Source organism: Helianthus annuus, chromosome 12, assembly GCF_002127325.2.
Source record: "Helianthus annuus cultivar XRQ/B chromosome 12, HanXRQr2.0-SUNRISE, whole genome shotgun sequence".
Classification (NCBI taxonomy): Eukaryota; Viridiplantae; Streptophyta; class Magnoliopsida; order Asterales; family Asteraceae; genus Helianthus; species Helianthus annuus.
In genome coordinates this window covers 46489973-46513481 of record NC_035444.2, presented here as the reverse complement: position 1 = coordinate 46513481, position 23509 = coordinate 46489973, and the positions used below count along the sequence as shown (strand labels likewise).

The 23509-nt window shown below is 32.7% G+C and overlaps 1 protein-coding gene across 3 annotated transcripts; it reads left to right on the top strand.

The window, feature by feature from the left end:
• Positions 1-3991: 3991 nt before the first annotated feature.
• LOC110894788 (probable LRR receptor-like serine/threonine-protein kinase At1g07650) lies at positions 3992-22389 on the top strand. Of its 3 annotated transcripts, none has more exons than XM_035980536.1 (24): positions 3992-4118; positions 4298-4445; positions 5266-5337; positions 5458-5526; positions 5655-5726; positions 5864-5935; positions 6802-6873; positions 7147-7218; positions 7748-7819; positions 8637-8708; positions 8795-8866; positions 12097-12180; positions 12690-12755; positions 18180-18248; positions 18378-18416; positions 18526-18578; positions 18651-19033; positions 19120-19315; positions 19540-19683; positions 20084-20202; positions 20287-20494; positions 20809-21037; positions 21429-21579; positions 21675-22389. In XM_035980536.1, the coding sequence occupies exons 1-24, from the start codon at positions 4031-4033 to the stop codon at positions 22038-22040; spliced, it is 2988 nt and encodes a 995-aa protein (XP_035836429.1). In that variant the 5' UTR covers positions 3992-4030; the 3' UTR covers positions 22041-22389. The 3 variants fall into 3 exon arrangements, with proteins under 3 accessions (XP_035836429.1, XP_035836428.1, XP_035836430.1); XM_035980535.1 differs by having other exon boundaries at positions 20081-20202; XM_035980537.1 differs by lacking the exon at positions 7748-7819 and having other exon boundaries at positions 20081-20202.
• The last annotated feature ends 1120 nt before the right edge of the window (positions 22390-23509 follow it).

Here is a 23509-nt window from a genome sequence, read left to right as displayed (position 1 = left end):
GTATGTTTTGTGATATCTCATATTTTTTTGTGTATTAAATATGTAAAGTTGTTGATGTACACTTGTGAATTATGCAAAGTACTAATTGCTGAGTTTTTTGTGTTATTATAGGAGACGTCGTAAACGAGGAAAGTGGAGATGGAAGGTCGATGAGGATGATTCACGTATGAGGTCGATAAGGATGATTCACGTATGTTTGTTTGCTTGGTCGATAAGGATGATTCAGCATACAGCGCGGCGAATAGTTGTAAAAGACTATGTCTTTTTTATTTTTCCGATTATGTTGCGTTTATTTTTTCACGAAACTGGAACTTGTAATTGTATGTTTTTTTTTGGTTTGGCAAACATTATGGGAATTGTTATTTGCTTAATATAAAATAGTTTGCAAGTTTTGTTTATATGTATGTATTATGTAGCTAATTACACATATGTACCATGCTGAGTACACATGTGTACTGTTCAATTCATATCAAAGTACACATGTGTATACCGTTGAAATCTGAAGGTTACGTGAATCTTAAAAATCATAATCCGAATTCTGGTGGTGAAATCTAAAAAATAAAAATGAAATAAAAGATAATGTGGATAATGAATTTAAAAATAGGAAAGATGTAACTTAATTCAATTATTAAAATAATGATTTAAATCTAATTTTTTATATAATTACAATCATACCCTTAACAACTAAAAAGGAAATCAATGGTCCAGATTAGTTCACGCATCGGATTAGGTTCACGCTGGAACCCTACCCTATATATATATATATATATATATATATATATATATATATATATATATATATATATATATATATATATATTTCAAACTTTTGTGGTTTTACATCATTTTCAAAAGTTATTTTAATAACTACACTACATTACAAAAAGAAACACAAATTAACCTTATTAGTTATTACGAAGAGTGTTCACAGTTCGATTTAAAACCGTAAAACCGATCAAACTGGTCATCATTTTGATTTCACGATCGGGTTTGTTATTAACTTTCGGTTTATTTATTAAGTTTATTAATTTTTTATTTTATATAAATTTATTCAACCTGTACAATACACGAGTTTCTTAAGGATATAACTTTTTTTTATAATTTAATATATAAATTACATTTATTCAACTGTGTAATAAACAAGACTTTTAAAGATATATTGTTTTATGATTTAGTATTTAGTATATAAATTACATTTATTTAACCCGTGTAATACACGGGGTTCTAACCTAGTATTTATATAAAAAAAACAAATCCCCCAAGAGAGGAGTGTCGCCATCAAATTGAGGGTTTGGGGGAGTTAAGGGGGGAGTTGACATGGCGTGTGGTGATTGGATGTGTTGATATGCACAAAATGGAACATATAAATTATATCAATTTTGGCATAAAACTAACCCATTTTTAGTACTAATGTTGGAAAAAGTGTGCTTTTGTCTTTCTTTTGTATTTTCAGGATTAAATGAGCTCAAATTAACAAAAGAAGCAAAAAGACAGCAAAATCTAACATAAATACAAGAAAAGGAACAAAAGTGGAATGCCCGACCCCTCAACAGCATCTTCCCAAGCAAAACTAAGAAAACAGAAAGACTGAACACGCCATGTGCTCAGCGAGCACGGGGCCGTGCCCAAGTAGCAGCAGAAAAGACAAACCTTTAGAAGTTTCTACTGTCCACCACGGGGCCGTGATCAGCAGACACGGGGGCGTGGTTAACTTCCTGCAGACGCATTTATTGTAATTGCGAATTACAATTAATGAAGAGGGAGACGAGGATGGACACGGGACCGTGCCCGAGCTTCTGTTCAGCCTATAAATAGGAGTGTTTGGAGACATTTCAACTTATCCCTTGGCACACCACTTCTCTCACACTTCACCCACCACCCACCACCACTATAACACCATTATCCACCACCATCATCCATTGTCCATCATAGAGTGTGTGAGTCGTCTAGGGATCCAAGATTGATCGTAAGAGTTCTTGACAATCAAAGGCCATGTTTGCCTAAGTCTCTTACATCACTTGGTGAAGACAAGTGTTTAGTGTAATACTTTTTATTTTTAAACTTTTGCACTTTTTAATTGGTTTTGTATTAATGACTTTAATTACTAGTTTCTTATGTTGAAGATGATTCTTCCTTATCGTTTGTCCGTGGTGTCTTGGCATTATTTTACTGTCTATATAAAATAAAAGATTTTTACCATTCATATCTCCACGGTCTATATGGAGGTATGTTGGCTACCTGGTCGGGGGTTAAGGGAACGGTTTGGTAAGAGTCTTGCCATTGTTCAGTGTATAGATCCTGCAAAGGACCTGGGTCAAATTTAGTAGGACCTCCTTCAATACCCAAAGGTATTGGATGGCGGGGGTCCAAACTCTTTGATCCCCTCATAAGTTAAACTACTTTTAAAACTTTAACCCAACTACTTAGGACTGTATCCCTGCTGACTCAGACTACTTAGCTGAGGGTAACGTCGCCTTCAAAAGAGGGGCCTACCACATTATGCATTAATAACTTAAATAATTATCTTTCAATAATCCGACCCTTTAGGATTGTATCCTTGCTGACTCAAACTACTGGGTTGAGGGTAACGTCGCCTTTAAAAGAGGGGCCTACTACAATAACTAAGATAATCTCTTAAAGAAGTGCAAAAGTGTGAAAATAATCAAAGGTTACACTAACACACGAGTCGGATCCAAGTGATTCATCTTGTCTATCTGTTTTTATTTTTTATTTTATTTTCATCATTTTAGTTAGTTTTATTTTCTTAGTTTAAAAATCTTTTTCTAACATTTTGATTTGAATAGACGCCGAGGATAAACCGGTACTAAAAGCTCTTGTGTCCTTGGACGACCTCGGTATCTTAGCAACACTATACTACATCCACGATGGGTGCACTTGCCCATATGCGTGTTTAGTGTTAGTAATATCGTGTTTTATAAATTTAAAACTTGGCTAAAAAAGTGTAAAATGGCTTAAAATACATACCTAAAACATATATACACTAACACGCATCATCATGTGTGTAAGAGAGAGGACTCCCCTTAGAGAGGAGTGCCCCTCTCACCCTTATTAGATTCTCCTTAGGTCCTTTTACTGAATTTTGTTCATTCTTTCTTTTTTTCTAGGTTATTTAGGGCATGTTTGGGTAAGCTTATTGAAACAACTTATTGACTAATTGGCTTCTTGGAAAAGTCAGGATTTTGTGACTTATTGACTTATTGGCTTTTCCCCCTCACATACACCCTCTTTGCCAAACATCATTTTATAGCTTATGACTTTTCAAAAAACCAATAAGTCAATAAGTTGTTTCAAAAAGCTTACCCAAACATGCCCTTAGACCGACTATACATGTTTCATGCTCTGTTTTTTAACTGATGATTTTATAATGTGTTTAAAGTTTCTTAAATTCAAGCTTTGGCTACTTTTTTTTCTCTCTCCCTCGTAAGAACAAACAGACTTGTTTCTTAATCAATAAGATTAGGAATGAGAAAAATGTAGTTTTATTTTTTTTAATAGCATCATCTATAATTAAATATATAAAACAGCCAGAAGCTGTGGACACCTACAGAACTCGAAACGAAATCATACAATCAAGCTAATATCAAATTCTGCCCAGCACCTTTACTCCTATTTTTGACCCATAAAAAATATCCTCTTTTAGAATTGAGAAAAATGTAGTTAGAATTGTTTGACCAAGGCTGGGTCTGTTGAGGATTTCTTTGAGCAAAACTGGGTTTGTTTCTTTGTACATTTGTTTGAGCTTACGAAACGTTTCTTTGCGTGTTTTCTTAACAAAAATCAGAAAAGTGTCATATGTGCAATGAATCATTAATTGCTGCAGCTTTTTTGGGTCTGCATCTTTAATTTACCCCATTCTGCTGCAATTGGTTTTGACTTTTGTGTTTCTTTTCATTACTTTGTTACTCTTTGTTTTCAGTTCTAGTATTTATAGCACTTCAACATTGTTTCTCATCTCCATATAGATCGCTTGAGCACTCTCTTTAACCGGGACAAAAGAACCCAACAAACAATGAAGAAGCTCTTGTTATTTGCATTTTTCTTGATTTTCTATGCAAATTTTCGGCTTACACAATCAACAAAGCTCCATACCCAAGAAGGTAGGTGATTGTTGTACGTACGTTTTCATTAATCACATAATGGAGTGATTGTTGTAAGCTTTCATTAGTTACATAACGGAGTGATTGTTGTATGTTTTCATTAGTTACATAATCCAGTGATTGTTGTAAGTTTTCATTAATTACTTAACGATGTGATTGTTGTATCTGAACTGGTGCAGTGAACGTACTGAAGGAAATTTGGGAAAAAATAAGGATTCAAGGATGGGACTTTGACAAGGATCCATGCGGTGACCAAGGGGTCTGGTTCTACTATGTTGATTGCAATTGTTCTTTCGACGGAAATACCACGTGCCGTATTACTAAAATGTACGTATCCTGGTATCATTTTGGTAATTTGTAAGAGACATGTGAAACTCGAGTAACAAATAATTAAACGTTGCCACAGTATGCGATGTGGGCAAACCTTACATCATCTCGCCCTACTCCAATTTTAAATTTCTTTTACAAACTCAAGAACTATTCTTGATGTTTTAAGCAAATCTATGTTAGCTAATTGGCATTCATAGATACAGAATATGCTAATAATGTGTTTTCATTTTAAATCTAGGAATCAGGAGTAAAATTAAAACATATTGTACGTGGATATAAAAGTAATACACTATATGCCACCCATTACATATCTTTGCCATTCACTAACAAATGTTTCTTTTATTGACTAAATGAAGTTCAAGCTTAGGTTAGCTAACCAAACCATGGTACCTGTTGAAGTTTAACAAAAATTATACTATATTATATGCGTGTGGTTCTAGTTGTCATTTGTCATAACATTAAGGTGTGTATTATCTATTAAGTGTGGAACGGTGTCTAGTATTAAGGTTACGCACGATGTCGTGTGCGGTTCTAGTTGCCATTTGTCATAACATTAAGGTGTGTATTATGTATTAGGTGTTGAAACGGTGTCTAGTATTAAGGTTATGATGTCACGTCCCTGCTTCATAACCATTGTTGTATGTATTTAAGCAAACATCGATCAAGAACAATTAATAACATCGACCGCTTTGTTGTTTATATAAAACTTGTTCTGTCAATTTTCCTGTCCAACAGACCTGCATATTGATAAAACCAATTAGTATGATTGAAAACATTTATAATTTTACGCCCTCATTTTTTTTCTTTTACAATCCAGAGATCTACAGCACGAGAATATCCCAGGAGGCATTCCATCTGAGTTTGCCAAGCTTGGGTTTCTTCAAATTTTGTAAGAAAAAAAAAAAAAAAAAACTATCTTCTGTATGAGTCCACAATCGATACATTTTTAATATTTATTTTTCCATAAGGATCATACTGAAATTAAAATCATATTGCTATATTAATGCAGGGATCTAAGGCTAAATTACTTCAATGGAACTATACCGTCTGCATGGGCCACCATGAGTTTGAGCTACCTGTAGGGACCACCCAACCTTGTCACTCTCATTTGCATTTTTTGCGTACAAAAAAGTCCTACTATGACTACTTGTCAAAAACCCATTCTGGTTCATATAAGACAGATGTTAACCTTTACTTTGTATGCAGGAGACTTGATGGAAACATCTTATCTGGTCCATTTCCAACAACTCTCACCAAAATGACCACCCTTCAAACATTGTAAGCTGCATGCATCACCGCTTCTTCGTTAGTTGTCAAAAACATACTAATATATAGTATAATAATAAAGTAAAATTATGGGAATGATATGGTTTTACTTAAATTTGATTGTGAATTGCTTCAATTTATGTTTGCAGGACCATGGAAGGAAATCGATTTTCAGGACCCATACCCGAAGAGATTGCAAACTTGACATATATGACACATCTGTAATTATCATTCACCTTTTTAGTCTCTATCTTTATGCTCTAAAAACCTCATAAATCTACAAAAGTGTTGGTCCCCCCCAACTAGAGTTTGGAAAGGGGGTTTGAAAACGAAATAGCCATATAGTATGTTGGATCAGGCTCCACTTAAACAAAAGAAAACTCACCAACTATGAGAGAAATAATTTACTGCTTAATCTCTTACGTTCATTTAACCAAAACACTTTACATTACATAGAAAAATAAAACCCTTGCTCCTAAAGAAAGGCTACCCACTAACCTACAAATGAGGCCCACTAACCAATTAATCAACAAGACCCATCATTTGACTCTAATTAAACTTGATAAAAACATGATAAAAAACAAACTAACTGTTGAACATACTCAGCTACTTTGACCCTTTCAAATTATCGGGCCGATCAAGATTATTCCCAATATAGTATTTACAATGTAGAATTATTTATTGATAACGAATCAGAGATTTAAAACTAGTCTTTCTAGATCAAACAAAGTTGTTGACATAAGTGACCAAAAGTTTGAAGGAAAGGGTATTGAATGCGAATTTTCACACAAGATATTATTTTAATTAATGTGTACTTGATTTAAATTGCACTCTCTCATGGTGAGATTTTACAATGATGCGTTTACATGACCGGAAACTCCCTGCGATAACCAGGTGAAATTCATAAGATGGGCGACTTATAATCTTTTCATATGTAGTTCCACTTACCAACAAAGTTAGTCACTATGTAGTTCTGACTTATACAAGTTGCGTTACAAATATGTAGGTGGTTGGACCAGCATCTATACATAACATAATTGGACCTAACAAATATTCATGTAAAGTTTTTTTTCTTCTTTATTCCTAGTGATCTATCGTCAAATGATTTCACTGGTAAATTGCCACATGGACTAGCAAAACTTACCAACTTGATCCATCTGTGAGTATAAATTTTATTAACTCTGATGTTTATAATAAAATTAAAAGAGGTGATATGTAGACAATTTTTTATGTGTACCCCCTAAATTATTTTTTATATTTTATTTTCTTAACTATTTTTCCATAAACATTACTCAACTATTTTTTTTTAACTCCCTTTGTGTGTACGCTAAAAGGGTCAAAGCCAACATCTTAATTTTACAGGTTTACATATCACCTCACCTCCATATAGGTTTATCATTTTTTTAACTTCTATGAGTTTGTCACATATTAGGAGGTTAAGCGGAAACAACTTTACCGGAAAGATACCAAGCTTTATTGACAAATGGACGCAAATTGAAATACTGTAAGTGCATTGTACCTATGTGTGTATGTGTGAGAGAGAGAGATGGGTGAGGTTAATTAGTGTATGTCATGAGAGTTGTGCAAAGAGGCTTAAGAGCACCCACAATTTGGGTGTTCTCTCCAAGTCGGAAAATTGAGGTGGCAAACGTCCCTGGACTTTGTACATTGTGGGGGAAGTTTGGAATTTTTGTCCGAAATTTCGGACTAACATACATGCTGGGACCCCCACTCATACACACACATTTTGTGGAACACCCACATTGTGAATGCTAAAGAGAGATGGTAAGTCTAATGTCATGGTTAGGTTGGGACTTGGGTTGAAGGTAACAAATCAGACCTAATACAATGTGTCCTCTACAATTACCTTAAATCAAATATTTTAAAGTTCAACGGTTTTCATAGGATAAAAAACAAAGTTGGTTACTTGATATGAAAAAAGTCTTATGGTATATTTCACATTTATTTAGCTTCTCCGACCTTTTTATTTTATAAATTATCTGAAACATGTCATCATTTGGTTTATCATGCAGTCATATACAAGGTTGTTCTTTTGAGGGGCCTATACCTTCTAGCATCTCTAGCTTAATACATTTGACAGATTTGTATGCCTTTTACTACTCAATTTTCTTTCTGATTCTTTTTAGACTACATGGTATGGTGATGGACCATCCTTGGAGGATGATCCGTCACGTAGGCGACACATCATAGTCCTCCCAATGATGGATCATCCTCCAAAACTAGGGGCATGGGAGGATGGTCCTAGTCATTATCCTCCACCACTTTTATATTTTTTTTAATCTTCTACTTTTTTTTTTAACATTTAACAAATAAAGTAACAAAATATTTTCAATAATATTAAAAAACATTACATAAACTTAAAAAAAATTAAACTTAAAAAAAGTAAATTAAAAAAAAACATAAACTTAAAAAAATAAAGTTAAAAAAAACTTAAAAATATCCTAATATATTAAAATAAGCTACAAAACTAAATAAAGGACGATTTTGTAAAATAGAAGGACCATTCTGTAAATACTTCTAAATTAAATAAAGGACGATTCTGTAAATAACTTAAAAAAGCTACCTACCATCTCTCTATCTCTTCGTCTTCTTCTCCAAGCTTCTTATTCACAAAACAATGGCTGCTCTTCTTCTTCTACTCATTTTTATATGTTTGATTCAAAAAAAAAAAGTAAAATAATAAACAACATTTGTTTTGTCCTCTAGCGGCCCGTCCTCAACGTCTTACCCTCGCCGTTCACGACGACGACGGGAGGGGGCGGCACGGTGTGCGCTCCGGCGCCGGACCAGGACGAACCGGGGACGTCCCCCATACCGCATAGCCTTAGTTGATGTTCTAGTGAAATAATTTCGTCAGACATACAATGTGATTAATTACTTTATATATATCGTATGACATAGGAGAATCAGTGACTTAAAAAGTGGAGCCTCTACTTTTCCGTCAGTAAAGAAAATGCCAAACTTGACTACATTGTGAGTTTTATGGTTTTGTATGCTATTCTATATTTTTAATATTTTAGTGAAGGCATAATTAATTACAATCACCTTGATTGTTGCAGGGTACTTAGGAATTGTTTTATTCATGGGCAAGTTCCTAACTATGTCGGAGATATGAAAAACCTGAATATGTTGTAAGTAATTCACAAGATGTTCCTTCCTTCTCATATAGATTATCATGGGTAGGTTTTCGCAGGTATAAAACTAGTATTGATAAACAGTGACATTTGAAGCTGAGATGTGTGTTTTGAAACTTATTAAATTGTTTGAGGCTTTAGTTTGAATGAACTACATTTCAATGCTTGGATAAGAAAATCAACTTTGGTGACTCAAGTTACAAAATTACAAATCCAATTAACACCATCTCTATAATTATAAATAAAAATTGGAGTACATTTTGGCTTATTCTTAGAGTATCCACCTAAAATTTTGCCACTTGTCAACTTCATATTATTTCTCACTATTTTTAATTATTTATGGTAAAAAGCTGTAAATCTTTTTTTATATGTTTTTTAAATAGCAAACTAATACATCCATATTTATGGTATCTTTTAAATTTTTGTTACAATTATTTGTAACATGTTTTATATTATTTTAAAAAGATCTTTAATTGAAGTATAGACTTGCTATACATTAAAAAAATCAACTATTTACAAAATAAAAAAAGTAGTTGTTGTGATGTGTGTATAACATGTTTAATTATCATTGTTGCGTAATAATTTTTTAAGTTATTTAATTATGTATGTACGATGTGCATAATTGTGGCATAAGTTGCGTAATTATCATTGTAAGTTGTGTAATTACGAGATATGAACAAATTATTTTCACATTATATATATGCTACCCGTGTAATACACGGGTTGCTAACCTAGTTACAAATATTAAAAAATAGCCTAGTGTTTCCAAACTCGTAATAGCAAAAGTATTAAAATAAAATTCTCATGTTAAATTCGGTTTTGTTCTACGAGTGATAACGTCGGTAGTCGAACCCCACATTTTATGAAACCAAGACGAGGTGAATCAACTGGAGCAGTCTCTGTCTCTGACCATGTCATTGGAGTAGTCTGTCTGAATGATTGGCAGAATTGGTGTTGGAACTGATGGTGTTTTAGATGATGGTTCCGTAGGTTGAGTAACTTCGGTTTTCGAAGCAAACCTCTTGATACCTCTTTGGAGTAGTTTTATTTCTTGCATGGGTCTTTCATTGCTTCTTGGACTTAGATTGTTTATCATCAGGACTTGACAAAATTGTTATGGGTTTTGTTTTTATTGATAATAATCGGATGCTACAAAAGGAAGAAGAAGTCTCTTTATTTATTAGAAAGAGGCACTATAATAGGAAGGGAAATAATAGCGGAGCAACAATCTTGGAGAGATAAATCAAGAGAGAATATATCACAATGAAGTCCCTTATTTTTCCCATATACAATACTCCCCCTCAAGTTGGAGCGTGAAGGTTCCGAACACCCAAATTGCACAACAGGAAACGGAGGGAGTTGGCCCCTAAAGCCTTCGTAAGAACATGTCAATTTGATCTTTGGTGGCAATAGGCATGGGACATATCTCCATAGAGTCAACTCGTTCCCTTACAACGTAGTAGCCCATTTCTACGTGTTTGGTGCGTTCATGAAAGACCGGGTTATTCGTTATGTGACAAGCAGCTTGATTGTCACAAAGCAATTGGGTTGGTCCGACATGAGCCATGTCAAGTTCGCTTAAAAACCACCTCATCCATAAGATTTCACTAACAACATTAGACATGGCTCGATATTCGGCTTCTCTTGAGGATTTAGAGATAGCAGGCTGCTTCTTGGTCCTCCAAGAAATAGGAGCCCCTCCAAGAAGGAGCAAGTAACCAGTTCTGGACCGTCGAGTCATTGGACATCCTAACTAATCGAAATCACAATAAGCCGAGAGATTGGTCCCACCTTCTTTGGGAATGAGAATACCTTGTCCCGGAGTTTCCTTCAAATAACGCAAAACATGAGTAGCCTCCTCCATGTGAGTTTGTCGAGGATCACTAACGAATTGACTCAAAATGTTCACCGCTAAGCTATATCGGGTCTTGTAGCTTACAAATAAAGAAGTCTCCCAATCAATCTACGGTATTGATTAGCATCGACACGAGGTTCCTTGTCACACAGGTCAAGCCTCAAGTTTTGTTCCATGGGGAAAGAACTTGGTCTATAGCCTGTCATACCAACATCGTCAAGGATGTGCAATATGTATTTGCGTTGACTTAAAACCATACCTTCGTTGGTTTTAGCGACCTCACTACCAAGAAAATATTTCAAGGGTCCAAGATCTTTGATGCTAAATTGCTTATCCAGAAAATCCTTGGTTGTTTGTATTTTGCTTGAGTCATTTTCCACAAGAACAACGTCATCGACAGACATAGATGAGCGCAACGACAAAAAAATTATTTTCTTTGAAAATGAAGATGGAATGATCCGCGGGAGTTTGCTTAAAACCAATTTCTAATAAAGAATGAGTGAAATTTTGGTACCAATTTCTTGAAGCTTACTTGAGAACATACAAGGATTTCTTGAGTTTGCATATCGTATTGTCATCTTGTTTTCCAAAACCTTGGGGAGTCGTCATATAAACATCTTCATGCAAGTCGCCATGCAAAAAAAAATACATTGTTTACATCAACTTGGTGAATGTGCCAATCACGCTTCACGGCCACGGTTAAAAGAGTGCGTATCGTCACTAATTTCACAACCGAAGCAAAAGCTTCATGGAAATCAACCCCTTCCATCTGTGTGAATCCTTTAGCTACAAGGCGTGCATGGTATCGTTCAACTTCTCCATTTGGCTTGTACTTGATCTTGTAGACCCATTCTTAATCAACCGCTCGCTTTCCTTTTAGTAGCTCTTCCAAAGACCAAGTCTCATTTTCTTCAAAGGTTTGGATCTGTTGTTTCATGGCTTCAATCCACCTGACATCTTTCATGGCTTGCTTGAAATGTTTAGGCTCATTAATTGTGGTTATGGCCATCAGGAACGCTTTATGCGTGTTAGTAAAATTATCTTAAGAAATAAAATGTTCCAAAGGATGTACCGTGGAGGAGTCTTAATGGAGCGCTGATTGCGTATGGTCTAATGATGGGAGGAGGTTGACTACTTTCATTAATTGATGTGTTATCTTAAGAGAACTATATCCGGGCAACAAGTTCTCGCCCTACCCACTAAAGAAAACCTAACTCAGAGTTCTCATGTTGCTAACCACCACTAATTTAAAAAGATTTTACACTAAATATATTAACCATCGATATCTCTACTCATCACTTTAATTGATGTATTTGGTATTTATTACATTATCTTCACTGAAAATTATTTTTACTATTCTCCATCTTTGTAGGGATCTCAGTTTCAACAAATTGACCGGGAAGATCCCCTACCCAAGTACTAACCTGTCCTACTCACGTACTAACCTTCAATACATGTATGTGAACTGTCTTTATTCCCTTTTTCTTCTGAGAGTAAACTGTCATTTTGGTCCTTGAGGTTTGTTCACTTTTACCACTTTAGTTAAAAACTCAAACCTTTTCCATCGGGGTCTCTGTGGTTTCAGTTTTATTACCATTTTAGTCTAAAGTGAAATTAGGTCATATTTGTCTTATAAAATCCTCCTATTTAGTCCTATTAATCAAGGGCAAAATGGTTATTTTATTCTATTAATTTTTAATAAACATATGTTTTTTTATTAAAATGACTATTTTACCTCTGTGTAAAAGAATAAAATAGCAGAATTTTATTAGACAAATATGACCTGAATTCATTTTTAAATCAAAATGGCAATAAAAATGAAAACACAAGGACCTACATACAAAAGGTTTGATTTTTAAAGTAAAATTACAAAAGTGACCTTATCTTATAGGAACAAAATGTCAGTTTACTCTTCTTCTAAATAATACTATGATCATTTCACTAAAGGTGACCACTTTTTGATAGGTATCTGACACAAAATAATTTTACTGGACCTATACCTGAATGGTTAATTTCAAGCACCAATGACGTGTAAGTAAAATCTTTTTTTCTTGTAGTTTTCATTTTCCATATGATATATATAAAAAGATCAGCCAAGTAAAAGCTTATTAGTTTGTGGTATTTATACATGGTTGCTGTGGCGGATCTAAAATAAAAGTTTAGGGGTGACACTTATTTTTTTTCGTACATTCATACAATGTAAAATCAAACATAAATAACACAAGACAATAAATACACTCAATCATTTACCTAATAGATTTCTCATCTTCGGCATTTGAAAGCTTGAAATCGAGTTATGACATCACCATCCGTTACTTTATCCGTTATTTCTTTTTCGACCGCACAAACTAAAGCATTGTTCAAATACTCATCACTCATTGTTCAAATACTCATCTCTATGATCATTAAACAAATTTAAATTGATTTTGTTTCAAAAATTATTTAAAAAATCACGTTTATACACACCGGTTTTTATACCAAGAAACATCAAAAGCTTATTTTGTTTAAAAGTAGTATTTGAGCTCGTCGCTTCGCGGCGGGGGCGTATAAGAATGCTGGCAAAAACGTATTTGCAGTGGCGGATCTTAAAATATTTAAACAGGGGGATTAGGGGTTTTAAATAAAAAAACCGGAGATTCAACACATATAAAATTTTCGAAAATTTTGGTTAAATTTACAATTTGAAGCGAAAAAACACTGTGATCTGACCCCAACTAAGATCCGTCCATGTGTATTTGTTATCTGGTATATCCATGGATTGATATTAGTCCATTTAGACTTTAATCTAAACAACACTAAAATAAACAAGCAACACGGTTAAGTAAACATGTCTATAATTAAAAGTTAAGTTTAACTATAATAGGTTTAATAAATATATAGAGAGAACTAAATTGAAATGTCAATAAAAAGAAACACTTTATATAAACAAATCATGATAGTACATTGGTATCAACCCTTATCGTACACCGGTATGAAAAAAAATTACATTGAAATGTCAATGAAACTAAATACGTTATTAATTATATGTCATAACACAGAGGTTTTAACACTACAAATAATACAAAAAATAATATGTATATATGATAAAACAATAATGAAAACTTAATATATGAAAGGATGAATGCGGACCGTTAACAGTTGAAAATGTCGTGTATGAATTAAAAGGGTAAAAAGTAAGTTTAGTAAAAAAAAAAAAATAACTAAGATAAAAAAGGGACGTAAAATTGAAAATCTAATTAGTTTATGAATTAAAAGGAATATTGTTTATTGGAAAAAGTATCTAAGAAAAAAATTGAAGTGATTTTGTTATATATATATAGGGGATAAATCATGAGAAAACTAGTTTAAATGAGAAAATCAAAAAAATTAACTAAAAAATCCTAAAAAACATACCAATTTTTTTATAAAAAAATCGCTAGTTTTTAATAATGGAAAAAAAAATTTCAAAATTTTTTTTTGTTGTATTACACATGTGCACTATATCCGTAGTGCACATGTGTAGTACACATATAATCACATATAATGCACATGTGCAGTACAACAAAAAAAAAATTATATATAAAAAGTAGCGATTTTTTTTTTATAAAAATTGTAAAAAAAAAATTTGGTATGATTTTGTTATATATATATATAGGATTAGGATCATGAGTGAACAACTTTTTAAGAGGGAACTGAATGAACTAATCTTGGCCCTTGATATTTTTTAGATTGAAAGGGTAAAATTGACATTAGCCAAGTACTTTTAATTAAAATCACTTAATTTTCTCCTCTCTTAACTCTCTCTTTATCTCTCTCATTTTTAATTATTTCTCTATATTTTAATTATAAGAGGAGTTAATTACACAAATGGGTCCTGTGGTTTATACATAATTTCGCCTTAGGGTACTAACTTATTTTTTTAACAGGTTTAGGTTCTATGGTTTCAATTTTGTAACACCTTTGGGTACTAACACCAAAATTAGTTAATTAATGACTAAAATACCCTTGCATTTTTTTAAGTTTATCAATGTAACACATTTGGGTACTAACACCTAATTTTATTTAAGTTTAAATCAATTTTACAAAATCTATTTATTTTTTTATATTCATTATTTTATTATATCTCTTAATTAACATAAACTCTATTTATTTTTTTATTTTCATATTTTTATTAAATTTCTTATTTAACATAAAATCTACTTGTTACACCAGTATTTTTTTAAATAGATTTTTTAAATAAAATCTACTAGCTATATTGTTTTATGTAAATTAAATTTTCATTTTCAATTTTGGATTGAAATGATTGGTAATAATAAATATCTTTCATGTAAAAAAATTAAGCCTTTTTTTAACTCGTTTTATTGTTCATTTTACATTTTACTATTTTAGAAAGATATTTAATTTACATAAAACTATATAGCTAGGTAGGTATTTTAGATAAAACTATATAGCTAGGTATTTTAGATAAAACTAAAAAAAATTAAGCCTTTTTTTAACTTGTTTTTTTTTTTTTTGTAAAATAGATTTTTAATTTACATAAAACTATATAGCTAGTAGATTTTACTGGTGCAACTAGTAGATTTTATGTAAATTAAATATTTTCTAAAATAGTAAAATGTAAATGAACAAAAAACGAGTTAAAAATGGCTTAATTTTTTTTTACATGAAAGATATTTGTTATTATCAATCATTTCAATCCAAAACTAAAAATTAAAATTTAATTTACATAAAACTATATAGCTAGTAGATTTTATTTAAAAAAATCTATTTAAAAAAAATACTGGTGTAACAAGTAGATTTTATGTTAAATAAGAAATTTAATAAAAATATGAAAAAAAATAAATAGAGTTTATGTTAATTAAGAGATATAATAAAATAATGAAAATAAAAAAATAAATAGATTTTGTAAAATTGATTTAAACTTAAATAAAATTAGGTGTTAGTACCCAAATGTGTTACATTGATAAACTTAAAAAAATGCAAGGGTATTTTAGTCATTAATTAACTAATTTTGGTGTTAGTACCCAAAGGTGTTACAAAATTGAAACCATAGAACCTAAACCTGTTAAAAAAATAAGTTAGTACCCAAAGGCGAAATTATGTATAAACCACAGGACCCATTTGTGTAATTAACTCTTATAAGAGATTGAAGGGCTAATATTTTTTAAATAAATTGTTATGTTGCTTTTAAAATTAAATATTAAACCTAATTAAATTATTATTTTTAACATATGTGTATAGAGGTCAGTATATACAAGACTTATACACTTGTGTATTATTACATCTTGTTTTCACGGGTTAGTATAAACCAAATTTATACACTTGTGTATTATTGAAGTACATATGTGTATACGGGTTGGTATATACCAAACGTATAAACCTGTGTATTATTCAAGTACATAGTGTATACATGTCGATATATATCAGACTTATACATTTGTGTATTACTACATATTGTTTCCACTATACATCTTTTCATCAAACATTGATCTAATACATATATGTATAGAGAATGTAATTAAATATTTTTAATTGTGTTCTAGCTGGAAAAATATTTGATAATGTTTGTATTTTTTTTTAAATTATGAAATAATAAGTTAGGTAATATGTGAGAGAAAAAAATATAAAGAATATAATTAAAGATTCTTTTAATTGGAAAGAGAAATCAGGAGAGAGAAAAAAATTAATCAATTAAATGAAGGTAGAAATATACAATTATACACTTGTGTCTATTAAAATTCTTGTAAGTTACAAAAGATAATTACAATTTTGCCATTAAAGAAAAAATGTAGATATACAAAATCAATGGTCAGGATAATTTCATTTTGTTCACATATAAATCATTGTTCACTCATGAACCCTACCCTATATATATAGTGTGAGGTTCATTTGGGAACACTAAAAAAGTGGTGAGCAGTGGGGAACTGACTCAAACGAACTCCGATTGGACTCATTCCAGCGGCGTTGGAACCAGCTCGTCGAACCCTAAGTAGGGTCTTTTAACCCTAAACCCTAAATCATAATCCTAAACCCTAAATATATTAGGGTTTGGCTTTTAGGGTTTAGCTTTAGGGTTTAGCCTTAGGGTTTAGCTTTATGCTTTAGGGTTTAGCTTTAGGGTTTAGATTTAGGGTTTAGCTTTAGGTTTAGCCTTTAGGGTTTAGCCTTTAGGGTTTAGCTTTTAGGGTTTATAGTTTAGATTTTACGGTTTACCTTAGGTTTTAGCCTTATTTTTTAGCTTTAGGGTTTAGAGTTTAGGAGATAGGATTTAGGGGTTAGGGTTAAGAGTCCAATCGGAGTTCGTTTGAGTCGGTTCCCCGCTGTTCCCCATTTTTTTAGTGTTCTCTAATCAATCTTCCCCTATATATATAATGGATAAAGTAGAAAATTAAATTCAACCTAAATGTAAAGTTAAACAAATAAAAAAAAAAAAAAACTAAAAATAGAACCTAAATAAAAATAATGTATTATCAAGATATATAACATATCATGTATTTATTATACAAGTAACATGTATTATTTTAATGATGATCTGATAAATCATACATTATTTTGTTTATCAGAATATCGAACATATCTATATGAAAAAAAAATGTTCAATGTATGTGTAAAAGAAAGATTAAAATGTTAATTAATTAATAAACTAAATAAATAAAAATCATTTAAAATGTAATTTTTAAACGCCTGCTGCTTCAAGAGTTCAATATTACATATATTTAATGTAGATATTGGGCTGTTGAAATCCACTTCAAGACAACAAATATTAGGTTCTCATCTTCCTAGTTCAGCCATGGCGTGATATAGACCGCCACTTCATCTTCCTTGTTCGGCTGAGTTATTTATCTCTTCTCCCTTCCTTTTAGTTTTAAAGTTTTTTGAGAGGTATCATAATATAATCTTAGGGGTAACATAACGCATAAAAGGTAAAATAACAAACAGTATTCTACTTCACTGGAAAAGTATCTCTCCCACCACACTAGATTCGCCCCTGCATGGTTGAATGAAAATCGGACACAATGTGACCGTATTGTCAATATAACTGGGTAAAAATATTGGATAACCTTGTTTCCAAGCAAATGTAATTATGCTTGGAAGTTTGCTGATCAACTGATTATATATAATAATAATAATAATGGTATTAGGATGGTGGTTATATCTACCTAGGGGTGGGTTCGGGTGGGTGCAAATAACATACGTCGTTCGGATTGTACCAAGTGAAGAAGAAAGGACGTGATGACATTTTCGTGACTATGCCAATAACATTATTAACCAAATAATTACTCTACAACAATAATGAACTACATTAATAGTAAGTACGCTATAGTTAACTGTAGGGTACAAATTTGTTATAGCCGAGTTACACTATTTAGAATAGTTACCAAATGCCGTCGCGTTTTTTTCCCTTCACTCCATACACTTCCCACAAAATTTCTTATTTGTATTTGACCATAATACTATTTATTTATGGTTTTACAGGGATGTTTCTTTTAATCATTTTACCTGGGATGCTGCTTCCGGTCCAAAATACTGCCCAAAAGATACAACGTAAGTTGTTTTTTTCAATTGTAGTAAAGAAATCATCAACAAACTCTATATATAATATGTATGCTATATTTGCTTTTGGTTTTATTTTCCGTTTATGGCTTATGTAAACAAATTTTTAAACTGACTCAGTAACATTGTCGAAGGTTATTCTTCGTCCCCAAATGTATCGTAAGTACCTTCATTTAAGCTCAGACCAATTACATTGCGTGGTGTGTAATAATTGAAATACCAAAATACCAAATGACTTATTTGCCTTGTATTTTTTTGTGTACAACAGCATCAATCCTTGTTTAAGAAAAGATTTCCCCTGTACTAAATCATTTAAAGAGCGTAAGGTTTTTACATGATCATTACAAATTAGCCTCATTTTATGTCTTAGCTAAAATGTCATTTTTGCATCAGAAATCTATTCACTTCACATCAACTGCGGGGGGGAAGAAGTACATATCAACAACAACAAGTTCGACGATGACAAAGATGGGAAATGTGCCTCATCATACTACAATGATGGAAATTGGGCGTTTAGTAACACCGGGAATTACATTGATTATCAGGGGGTTTCTAGTCTTAATATGCTTTCGAACAAGTCTAATCTGCATAATATATCCATGTACGATAGCGAAATATATAAAACAGCTCGCGGATCAGCTATTTCGCTAACATATTATGGATTGTGTCTTATGGACGGGAACTATACTGTCAAACTCCACTTTGCAGAGATTATTTTAACCCAAGATAACTCATCTAACATCCTTGGGAAACGTGTATTCGACGTTTATGTGCAGGTAATTCATGTGTAATTTATGTGTCGGATAACTAAAGTTTGTGTTTATTTGTTGTGATAACTTCTGCAAAATACTATTTACTGTAGGGGGAGTTAGTGTTGAAAGATTTTGATATAGCAAAAGAGGCTGGAGGTGTTGGTAGGGCAGTTATAAAACGTCATACAGCTACTGTGAAGAAAAACACACTCAAGATACAACTTTACTGGGCTGGAAAAGGCACTACTAGTATTCCATACGCAGGATGTTATGGCCCGATTATATCAGCTATATCAGTTGATCCGGGTAAGTTGATATGATTTATTATTAATAGTTATATTTCAATTGACCCAATTTATTGGTTACACCTGTGAAGATTTTGCAAAAATATGTTACCAAATAGTCAGCAAAAAGATAAAGACAAAGGTATCCTTTGACTTTTTAAGTCAAAGTTAAATATCGCAATATTTGAAGTGAGAATATTGTTTTAACGTCACTAAGTGGTGCTTTCACTATCATGTTTTGTACAGAATTTGACCCACCAGGATCTGGAAAAAAACCTAATGTTGGTTTGATAGTGGGGGTGGTTGGTGGAGCACTATTTTTCGTAGGTCTAATCATTGGGATCTTGTATAAAAAAGGCTACTTTAAGGGGGACTTATTAGCAGGCAGAGGTGAGTCTTTTATATTTCTCTTCTGATTGTTTTGATTAGAAGTGGCAATTCCGACTCCTTTATTCATAGGCATCGTCTAAATATGTCAAATGGGTCACATAAAAAGTTTTAGCTGAAAGGTGGACGTGTTGAAAATCGTCCAAAATCTATGCGCAATGCATAGTTGCATACAATCTTCAAAGTCATTTCTAATTAAACCGAGGTAACAATATTGAGCATTTATATTTTTTGTTTTAAAACAAAGAAAATGATGTCACCCGGCCTTTCCATACCGGCGCTATAAAGGAACCGTTACAATCCAACACACCCATTTTGCCACCTTTAATTTTTTTATTGCGGACGAATTTATATCACAACAACTAGGCAGGCGACTCGATATACATTGTTTCTTGTTTAGCAGAGCATCCAGGGATGCGACCAGATACACGAGTCTTTGAACTTGCGGAGATAAAAGCTGCAACTGGTAACTTTAATCCATCGAACAAGCTTGGACAAGGTGGTTTCGGTAGCGTGTATCAGGTGGTGTTATTGTGTTATATAGTCAACTGATCAAACCATAAATTTTTATCATCTTGTGTTTCTAATAAAACTTGTGTTATGTAGGGCAAGTTGATAGATGGGACCATGGTTGCCATAAAACAATTATCTTCAAGATCAAAACAAGGAATAGAAGAATTCCTAGCCGAAATTGCCATGATTTCCATGCTAAATCATGACAATCTGGTCAAACTTATTGGATTTTGTGCTCACGAGCCGCTGTGTTTGGTTTACGAATACATGACAAACAATAGTCTATCTCATGCCCTTTCTGGTGAGCTTAAAACTTGGTCGTGTGTCACATAAATCTGCAAACACTTTTCATTTTTTTCAGATTTTTTTTGTTATTACAAGAATTATATAGATATTTGAATAAAATGTTTGTAGGAAATAGATTACGTGTTTTACCTGTTGCACTTAAAGCTAAACTTTTTAATTTGACCCGTTTAAGATAAAATGCAACCCTCAGGTTGAAACTTCCACTTCTGTTAATTATCATATTTATTTGAAAAAAAAAAGAAACATCGTGTTCACATCAATTTAGAAATATCAACTGTTACTGATGAAATCTTTTGTGATTAAATGAAGGCGCTAAGGGGAGGCTGATATGGCCTGTGAGGGCACAAATAATCAACGGTTTAGCTCGAGGCTTGGCTTATTTACATGAAGAATCAAATGTTCAAATAATACATAGAGATATCAAGCCTAGCAATGTTTTGCTTGACGAAAATTTCAATGCAAAAATATCTGATTTTGGTTTAGCAAAGCGTAACTACAACAGAAAAAGCCACCACACCACAACTATTAAGGGAACATGATATTTTATCTAATCACTCTCTCATACAAGTCAAAATTGGTTAGGGTTGAAACAAGGGATCTTTTAGTATAGGCCGTGATAGAGCGAGTTGGGTTTACCCATAAACGCTTCTTTGATCATTTTGTTATAAACAAACTATAAGGGATTCATTATAACTGTTTTCAAAAAAAAAAAATCATCTACAATTAATATCTAAATCTTCAAATAAAAACAATCTAGGATGATTTAGCATATTTGACCCTTACCTCTTTTAGCACATATTTTGGTTTGAGTCATTTGAGATAAAACACAACGGTAACATGTGCATTCAAAACCAACTTTCTAACTACGCATTAGTCAATAACCCTTCCTTAGTTTTTCATATTTATCTAATTATTTTATTGTTCTTAAGGGCCTATATAGCTCCAGAGTATGGCAGGCGTGGGTACTTGACTCCTATGGCAGACGTTTATAGTTTTGGGATCGTGGCCCTAGAACTTGTTAGTGGAAAATCCATCGGGGAGAGCTTTGGCGAAGATCCCAATATATCCCTCTTTGATGCGGTAAGGAAAATCCACATATATCAACTTTTATAGGCTTTAGTCACAATACAAGTAACTTAAGGTCCGATCTAAGGTTACATTTGTTTGTTCAACAGGCAATTATTCTAAAAGAAAAGAAAAAAAACCTACTTGATCTGGTTGATCCAGACCTAGGGAATGACTACTCTTCTGAAGAAGCATTGCGTATTCTGAATGTGGCCCTCTTATGCATAAACCTTTGCTCCGCCCTCAGGCCAACCATGACTCAAACCATCGAATTGCTAGAGGGTCAAATGGACATTGTAGTATTTGAGCGTGAAAGACTTAATGATCATAAGTTACGATTTAAGGTCGAGTTTAGGAAACTTAGAAAAGCTCTCCAAATGAGTGATGGAGCAGGACCATCTACCGAGACCTTAATGACGGAGTCCTTAACGACGGAGTCCTTTGCCACAGAATCCGGTATCACCGAGTTAACTTAACACTTAAATAGTTCGGGTATTACAAATAACTATTTGTGGGTTGGAAAAAGTAAGATATTGTGCACATTAATTTTAATTATGAGTGTAAGAAATTGATTGGAACTGGTCAGCAGTTAGGTTAACAATTCACATTTATATATTTATGTTTTTGAGTCAAAGCAAAGTGTTAGTGGGTTGGTTCTCTATCCTTAAACATATTCGCCCCCATCAGTCTTTCGACTTGCGTTTCGTGGGTATTGACGAGTTGCCCGTATGTAGAATTGTTAAACATCACTTGCACAATAGAGAGATTAACCCGGGGCAAAAGGAGAGATTTTGGGAAATAGTTGGTGTGTAAAATAATAAGGGATGAAACCAAGGGGCAGCCTTATATACTGTTTCACTGTTTCACGCAACCCTTGTTGAAAAGTTGCGAGTTTAGTAGTTTTGCAATTAGCATGAAAGATGTCCAAAAAGTGACATCTCATTTTGTATGAGACATCTATGAAATATATATCTTATGAGGGTGATTTTCTTGAATGGGTTGGAAATTTCGAATTATTAGCATGGAACAATATTAACAGAGTGAATAATTATATATTCTATAGACAACGGAAAACGTAACCGCTCCCAGAAAGCATCATCATCATCAACATATCTTCACAACTTCTAATCTTGGTCGTTTAAACTCCAAAAAATAACCGTAAATTGAGCCGTTTAAGGTAGTTCAGCTCTTCTCTTCTAAATTCCTACATTTTTGCCAATATTTCATGCTTTTAGCAAAACTTTAGCACCCACTATTGAGCAGAGTAGATTACAGTTTTTTCAAAATAAGACACAACACGATAAATGCGTGGAGTTGTGGGTTTAACCACCCAATTCCTAAAATAATGGGTAGTGGTATCTAGAGTTTTCTTTTCTTTTATATAACGGGAAGCAGGCTAGCTGAGATTTAAATGATGTCGTTAGAGTAGTTAAGTTAGTCATTAAGGGTTAAGTTAAGAGCGTATAACGTAACTAGCGTAGTGTCATTAAGGGTTATTAAGTAGTAGTTAAGTATGATCTTCAGGGTTAAGTGATTCGTTAATCTTGATTAACGGCAACGTTATGGTTATTAAGTTAGTCATTAAGGGATAGGTTAATAGCGTATAGCGTAATTAGTGTTAATCGTAACACCACAAATACTACCATTATTAAAGAATTGTAAGACCCATGGTCCGTTTATATGATTTTTCATAAAAAAATCCGACTATAAAGTGTAATTTCAGTTAAACATACACTTAAAATACGAGTTTGTTAAAACATTTTAATAATAAAACATTCTAACATTTCGTATGCAAATTCACCATTTAAAATGTGACGACGAAAACAATTGCGGAAGCGTGATTCTTGATCGTGTTCGGTTCTTTATCGAGCTTGATCGTCCTCGGGTACATCTAACATACCTACATTTCATAAAACATGAAACTTTTTAGTCATACGACGTTTAA

Bases quoted from the DNA above. Each gene is read 5' to 3' on its own strand.
- LOC110894788 (XM_035980535.1), top strand. From the start codon at position 4,031: ATGAAGAAGCTCTTGTTATTTGCATTTTTCTTGATTTTCTATGCAAAT. The intron at 18,249-18,377 runs GTAAGTTGTTTT...AAACTGACTCAG, and splicing joins TACTGCCCAAAAGATACAAC to TAACATTGTCGAAGGTTATT. The intron at 18,579-18,650 runs GTAAGGTTTTTA...TTTTTGCATCAG, and splicing joins TACTAAATCATTTAAAGAGC to AAATCTATTCACTTCACATC.